This window comes from Gavialis gangeticus, unplaced genomic scaffold (assembly GCF_001723915.1).
Source record: "Gavialis gangeticus isolate Ggan-Ray unplaced genomic scaffold, GavGan_comp1, whole genome shotgun sequence".
In the NCBI taxonomy this organism is placed as follows: Eukaryota; Metazoa; Chordata; order Crocodylia; family Gavialidae; genus Gavialis; species Gavialis gangeticus.
This window is the reverse complement of record NW_017729025.1, coordinates 63,914,087-63,922,137: the sequence shown is the minus strand read 5'-3', so window position 1 is coordinate 63,922,137 and position 8,051 is coordinate 63,914,087. Positions and strand designations below refer to the sequence as shown.

At 37.3% G+C, this 8,051-nt stretch overlaps 1 protein-coding gene across 2 annotated transcripts in view; it reads left to right on the top strand.

Moving 5' to 3' along the window:
• AKAP6 (A-kinase anchoring protein 6) overlaps positions 1-8,051 on the top strand; it is a 403,624-nt gene that overhangs the window by 162,490 nt on the left and 233,083 nt on the right. Inside the window, exons 7-8 of one of the 2 annotated variants that reach the window (XM_019518909.1) lie at positions 1,712-1,808; positions 3,077-3,240. In XM_019518909.1, coding sequence (XP_019374454.1) covers positions 1,712-1,808; positions 3,077-3,240 — 261 coding nt within the window. Of the gene's footprint in view, positions 1-1,711; positions 1,809-3,073; positions 3,241-8,051 lie in introns of both variants that reach the window. The other variant, XM_019518908.1, reaches the window with a different exon arrangement.

Below are 8,051 nucleotides of genomic sequence, written 5' to 3'. Positions count from 1 at the left end.
TCCTTGAGTGAGGCTGTTCTCAGTGGGGGCAGATGACAGGAGCAATGGGCTCCAGTTGCAGCAAGGAAAGTTGAGGTTGGATATTAGGAAAAACTTTCTCACTAGCAGGGTGGTGAAGCACTGGGACAAGTTACCCAGAGAGGTGGTGTTGGGAATAGCCTCACCCAGCTCAACAAAGCCTTGGCTGGGATGATGTAGTTGGGGCTGGTCCCACTTGGAGCATTGGGTTGTTTCGGGGGGGGGGGTTCCAATTTTGGCATCTTTTTCCCCTGCTTTCTCCTCGGGGTATATAGCATTGTACACCATTTAATTACAGGTGTGTTTAATACAGATTTGTGACTGGAAGGACCTGCTCAGTTCCATTTGCAAAGGCTTGCTTCCTCAGAAAGGAAGGTTAGGTATTTTGGAATTCTGGTACTTACTGCAGAGCAGGCAGCAGGATTTGGAGGAATGTAAGGCAGGTATCAAAGGAAATATAGATGTGCTTGGGTACGTCATGTTTCAGTTTAGTGTCTACAAATTTACCTGTTCCCACGGGCAACATGTAGTGGGTGCATGTGCACCCCCTGAGTGTGGCGGTGCACCCCCTAGGAAAAGGTGCCGGCAACACTGTCAGCAGCGCCTGCGGGGTGTTGCCACTCACCACCCCCACTGCCGACACCACTGGCGGCATCTGCAGGCGGTCAGAGATCGCCACTGGCTGCCGCCAACGACAGCTCCGGCAGCATCTGCAGGAGCTCCCCGTGCCCCACCCCCAGCCACAGGGGACATGTATCATTCATGCCTGTTCCCAAGTGGAGACTAACCTTTTCATCCAAAATCCACATACTGTTTTTATTCTGCACACAGAACCCTCAGATGACAGTAAGAATTCCATGCAGGTACTGAGGGTCCTATCAAATTTCTGATTTAAATAGCCATGCCTCTTCCCTCTTCCTTCACTATTTGTGGCTTGTGGGGGGGGGGGAGAGGGAGGAGCCAATTTGAATCAGTTAAAAAAACTCAAGTTAAAAGAAAACTGCCTGACCTATCAAAGATGGCTAAGCAGGATATAATACGCTTCTTCTGTTACAATAGAATCTGTGAATTAAAATATAATTAATTTCATCAAAGGAAATGTGGTAATTGACCCCACAATTATTTATTGGAAAATAATTATAACGTTAGTATCAAAAATGATAGAAAATGTTTGTTTTATCAATTAAGAATGAAGAGACCAAAGGCAGCCTGATTTGTTCTCTGAAAAGCAGTATGAGATTTAAGTCTGAAACATGATATTAATAGATTCATATGGGTGCACATAAGGCTAATATAGTCAATGCTGTAAATTTTTATATGGTTTCATAAATAGTGCTATCACCAACATTTCAAAGAAAATCTGAAAAAAGAGAGCTCATATGTGATGGCATAAATTCAGTGTATTTTATAGAACACTGTTACTCCAGATATAGCCTACGGGATGTGACTTTTCATAAAACCTAATGAATTCCTAGATTTGTCAGCTGTTTCAACACAGATGCATTTTGCTAATCTAATGGAAACATTTTGAGCCCAGATCCAAAATATCAATAGCTTTTAGTATTGCAAATTAGTTTAGCTATTGGGTAAATGGGACTGTGGTTCTTGATAAAAAGTAGCAAGTGATTTTGTCTCTGTGTATTATATTTAACTGCCTCTCCAACATTTGATGCTCATACTTTTTTTCTTGCAGAGTTTTAAGTTGAACGTAGATAGCCACTGTGCTTTAAAAGAAGCTGTGGTAGAAGAAGGACGTCAACTTCTTGAGCTTATTGTATCTCACAAATCAGGTAAATCCTTCTGAAATATTGGAAGTCTTTATGTCTCCAGACTATTAAAGAATGAAGAAGCATTGCTGTAAATTACTGCATATATTCACTTCCTTATGTATTATTAATATTTACATTATCAGATTGACCTTCAAGATTTATAAATGTTTCATATACTGCATACAATGCTGTGATACTTATAAAATGAAATACAGCCTGCAAATAGTCTGTTCATTTTATTTTGGTCTTGCTGCTCAGCTGAGTTTCAATTGAAATCGCATCACTGAGAACTTCACATTGACATGTTCTTTGATGTAGGTGCTATGGAAATAACATTAAGATAATGAATTAGGATTTCAGATATATACATATATATGTATATCCATATTCTGCACAGGTATTTGCATTGGGAAAACTTTTATGTCATTTTAACTCTTACTTCAATATTAATGTATTTATGAGAAATAGACTTTACATTAAAAACAGTTATTTTCTTTGGTTGGGTTTGTCTTTTCTTTTTTCTAACAAGGCCTTAAATCAAGATAAAGGATGATTTTTGTAGAAGTTAACATGACTAGTCTGACAAATTTTAATCAGCATACTATGCTTCTGGGATTGCTATCTTTATTTTGGCCTACTTAGCATATTTTCATCCAGGATGAAGTGGTCCTTTAGTTTACATTTTCCTGGTGATTACAGGTGTTATTCCCCAATCTGCACCTATTACTTGGGCACCTCAGATGGAATTTCTTTAACGTGGAAACTAAAGTTGTTGTTATTCGTGTAATTCCCAGAGGTGTGGAAAGACCATTGTAAAGTTTTCAGAGCTATACACTACATTAGCAGTGCATGTTGTAATATAGTTAGGAAATAATAAAATAAAACACTGAAAATAAATAGGAATCAAAGATTTTATATATCCTGGTTATTATTTTTTCATTACTTAAGACCAGAAAAGAGATAATAGGAAGGATAGAGGCAGTTCTGTGGTTTTCTCCATGATTTTATAAATCATTGGTTCTGTGAGATTTTATTTTTCTTTAAATCCTGAGCTCAGGCATAATTAAAATTTAACATGCTGTCTCATTGTGTCTAAAATACTTTGACCCTATAGTATTGTTAACAGTATGAACATAGTAATTCTAGTCTCATTTCTAAGTACCTTAAAAGGCGTGCTGTGTTTTTTTTCTTTTAAATGTCCTACTAACCCTTTGCTTAAAGCCTATTAAAGCCTTTAAAGATGTAGTTGAATTTACAACTTTCACTTTTTCCCCCTCATTTTGGAGAAGGACTGAAGGACATGTTGCAGATGATTGCAAGTCAATGGAAGGAACTACAGAGACAAATCAAACGGCAACACAGCTGGATTCTTAGGGCTCTGGATATCATCAAAGCAGAGATACTGGCTACTGATGTGTCTGCAGAGAATGAGGAAGGGACTGGGAGCCCCAAGGTAAGTGGCTTGAAGTTTGCCTTATTTCCTCTTATTTCCGTCTTCTTTTGAACTAGGCACCACTGAAGTTTTCTTTCCACCCTAAGGCTTTTCATTTCTACTGGGTAAACCTTTTTTTTTTTATAAACAAAATGAAATGCCTTACTCTGAAACAATAAAAAAGCTTTAAAAAACTTTCAAGTTTTCCAGGAAGGCCTCCTTCACTGTGTGTGGAGGATCATGAGGGGTAGGAAAGGGACATAAAACATTTAGTAAACAAAACATAAAGCATCTTTAACATGAATAATCAGAATGGTTTAAATTGTTTTGTTGCAACTATAAATCACTATAATCAGTGCAATCACTCAGCTCTGACATCCATTAGCCGCTTGGTTACAGCAAATTAACAAAGAAGAGAGAAAGTGATTCATTATCTCATTCCTGTTAATGACTATCAGATGCATTGCTTAATTAGGGAATGGCCATTGTAGTGGGAAGAAGGTCATATGCTTTGCCACAAATCTTTTTGCTCTGAGTTTAAGCCCTCCATAATAGTGCATGTACTGAATACAACAAGTACTCTAAAAATAAGGTATCAGCATCTATAATCATTTGGTATGCATTAATGATCAAAGATGGCTATATTTACCAGTCACCCAACTTGATACTTGCAAGATTGTTTTAAACACCATGAAGACTAATTTAAATCCACTCTGCTTCAATATGTGAGAGCCGCATATACCAAGAACTTATGACACAACATAAGTGGCTTTATTATCAAGAACAGGACCACATTTAGTTTTAGAATCACTCTGACTCTTCAATTTTCATTTTAAGTAACAAGAATGCAGAAGAATGGTCTAGTACTGACAACATCTTGTCACATGGGAGAATCTGTTTCACAGATAGCAGAGACTGTTATGATCAGTAGCTTTTTGGATTCTGATGTAAAAGAAGAATTTGTGGTAGTGTTAAGTATTTCTTAGTGACCAATTTGTGGAGTGATACTTGGCATTGTTGAAGATAAATTTAATGTGCAGGTGCTAATACTGTGCTCTAACTGTACACTGTGAGGACCATCTTCCAGATTATGGAGGAGGAGTCAAGAGTAAAAATGAAACAAGAGTGAAGAAATAAACCTATGTTCTTAAATTCAGACTGACCTAATATCCTGAGTCACTGACTTGGAGAGAAGAGCTCCTGTGTCATATGGCCTTTTGTAAGGTAGTGGGCAGTGGAGCAAAACTCAATTTCATTGTTAGGTCCATTAAAATAAACAGACTAGCTCAGAGTTAAAAGTTTTCACCTCCTATAATATGACCTTGTACTGAATAATATAACAATATTCATTTGACTGCATTATCTCTGAACAGATTGACTCATCCATGGCCAAAGGCTAAATGCGTTACCAAAATTAAAACATAAGAAAGTATTCTGAAATTCAGCTTGGGTTCTTTTCTTGTTTTTCTTCTTTTTTGTCGGTTTGGGTTGTTTTTGTTTTATTTTTTGCTAAGAAAATTACAGAAAACCTTGGTTTAAATGGCAGAGTTCAAATACTTTACTTGGAGAGGAAAAAAAATATAGGGACATAATTTAAATTGACCAAATACCCTTAATTATTTATATGGAGAGAGAACAGCTCCTTGTCATCTGCTGTTTAACCAGGAAGTGCTAAATCAAACCGATGCTTGCTTCTGGTCCTATCTAAAAACAAACTCACACCAGCACCAGCCACAGAAGCTTCAGGTTATTTCTTACAACAGGTCACAACCCCTTATGAAGTGACCAGGCAATGGGTAATACAATTAAAGCAGCAGAAAAATCTCTCTTCAGGTTATCTATTCCTTCAGAGTAAAAAATTAGTGAAAATTAAAACATAAGAGGAAATACAACTCTAGATTTTGGTTTACATTTACTTCAGAAGCCACAGGGAACCTGAAAAGCATAATAGAAAATCTAAGGACTATATCTAGGGGGTATTTTTCTTTTTTACCTTGTTTCAGAGACTGCAGGAAAGTGGTTGGTCTTAGAAATCTGTAAAGAAATAGGATTGGGAGGAATTTCAAAGACTGTACGAAACTTTTTCCCCTAGGACTTTTTAAAAGTGTTTTCCCAGTACTGTGGTGTCTTTTATAAAAGCAAACGGAGGGAGGGAGGGAGGGAAAAAGGGATATTGTGCAGTTCTAGAAATATATCGTCAGCATTCACATTCAGGAATTCAGATATTACTTATTAGATTATACATTTTATTGTAAGGCAGTTTCATGATTAGTTTATAACCTGAAACTCAGCTTTGGTATATGCTGAATCCTATGGGGGACTTGGGAGATTTCAAAATATTTTTAATACTAGCCTCTAAAAATGCATTGCATTCACGCTTTCACGCTCTCCTATTCTCCGGCTCACTCTCCCTCTTGCTATCTCTCCTGCTCTCCCTCTCGCTCCCTCACTCTCTCTCCTGCTTGCTCTCTTGCTCTCTGACCTTTTACTGTGAAAATAAAAAGTAAAACAAAAAGGAATACTTAAAGATCACTTTTAAGGGTGGTGAAGTTTCCTTCCCTAACTGTACTTGGTAGTATTTTGTAGTTTGTATTTTTTTAGAACAAACACACAACTAGCATATCAAACAGAAATTGGATTATATGATCTACCTTGCTGTTTGTAGAAAAGTACTTACATTTTAAAATAAATAATAGCAGCAGCTTATGCACTGCAGTTTAACAAGTGACAAGTAACAGTTTAGCAAGTAACGTGATATGACAACTACTGGTAAAAGTAACAGACAGTACATCTCTTTTGCTGAAAATGGATGTGAGAAGCTATGAATACTTCTAAAATATTTAGAAATGAAAGGTATACATATGTATGTTTTATTGTGCTTTCCTTTCTTGGGGAAATGTCTGAGGTTACCTGCTTTTTAACTGGCCACATTCTGGTGGACCACCATCCTAGCAGAAGAGAATTAGACAGGATTTTTGTTGGAGCAGTGTTGCTCCTCAGTCAACAAGAACAATAATTGCTGAGCAATAACATGAGATACTTTATCTCCTACTGGCCAAGTGAAGCGTTGTTGGATAACTAAATTTATACCACATATTTGAGAGTTACACTTGCTTTTCTCCTTCAGCTCTGAAAACGAATGCTTTACATTTGAAAGCTTGTCTAATTTTATCCGAATTTTACAGCTGGTCTAATAAAAGATATCACCCAAAAAAATCCAGGCCCCTAGTAATAACAGTCAGACCAAACAGTTGGGAGCAATTTCGTAATGATTGTAATCCAGAACAACATATCTCCCCTCAGTTTGTTAATGTCTGAAAAATGTGTAAGAAAACAGGGAAAAAGTAAGCTGGAGAATACAAACAGTCCTTACAGATAGTGATGTGTCCTGATTATCGATTTGTACTGCTATAGGCATAGCATTTAAAATATTATAATACAGAAGGAATATGTGAGTGACTGTTTTGGTTTTTTGGTTTCTCTTATCAGCATAGGAAAATGTCACATATGTGAGTAGCTATTTTGCTTTTCCTTACTGCAACTCTAGTTTCCTATTCTTTGAAAATATGTATTACGCACATACCATAATAATATGCAAAGCAACATACCACACCAATCATTTTCAGGTAATTTTCTGTCATTTAAAAGCAGGTAAGTCATTATTGAGATAATCTTGCATGTTGTTAACAGATATAAGGCAGATGAGATCAGGATGTAGTGTTTTATCTTACATAGACACCTTAGTTTGTTAATTACAAGAATGAGCTCACCCTACAGTGCATGGGGCTAGTGCATATAATACTTTAATAGTCAGTGTTTTGAAATTTTCAAACAACTACATCAGTATGTATGATCTGCCTTTCTTGCCTTTTCCTGGAATTAGTTTCTTCTAGCAAAGAGGGAATAACACATGCCAAAGATACTGCCTAAGAGATTGTTCTACTTAATACTATTTTTACTAAGTCACACAGGACGTTTTACAAAATTAGGCTCTCCAAACTGAATTTCACACAATCTCTCATCCCCACACATCCATACACACATTAAATACTGTACATATAGACTATTAATGGTATAACTTCCACCACACCCTAAGATGATAGATTCACCGAATATAAAGAGAACTAGAACAGCAGTAACTCCATCAGTAAAAAATGTAAAATGAAAAATGAGATGGAATTTGGTTGTTCAGCCTGTGCCATCTTATAGCTGCTGACTATTTCTGGTAAGTTATCTGCTAGCTCTATGGTCAGCTCCTGGTCTGAGTTCCTGGAACACAGAAGCTAGAGAAAGTGTGGTTTTGGTCATTTAGCAGAGGGTGCTAACCCCCTGGATCCTCTCAGGTTCCCCGTGGGAACCACTGGCTCATCCTGGTGTGCAAGAGCTCTGTGCTGTCAGATGTTTCATCTTTGAAAAAAAAATATTAAACAAAGGACCTGAACATAACTCCCAGCTTTTGTAATTACCATCTGTCCACCTCAATTTTCCTTGCAATCTCAGCTGAGTACAACATTCTCTTCTTCACAAAACTACTATACTCATAGATTCATAGATTATAGAGTTGGAAGGGACCCAATGGATCGTGTCTGACCCCCTCCCCCTGGCAAGAAAGAGGACCAAGTTCATACAACCTCAGTCAGGTGATTGTCAAGCCGCCTCTTGAAGACCTCCAACTTAGGTGATAGCACCACCTCTCTTGGAAGCCCATTCCAGATTCTGGCCACCCTTATTGTAAAAAATTTCTTCCTAATGTCTAACCTAAATCTACTCTCCACCAGCTTGCACCCATTATTCCTAGTTACTCCCTGAGGCACTCTGATAAACAGCACATC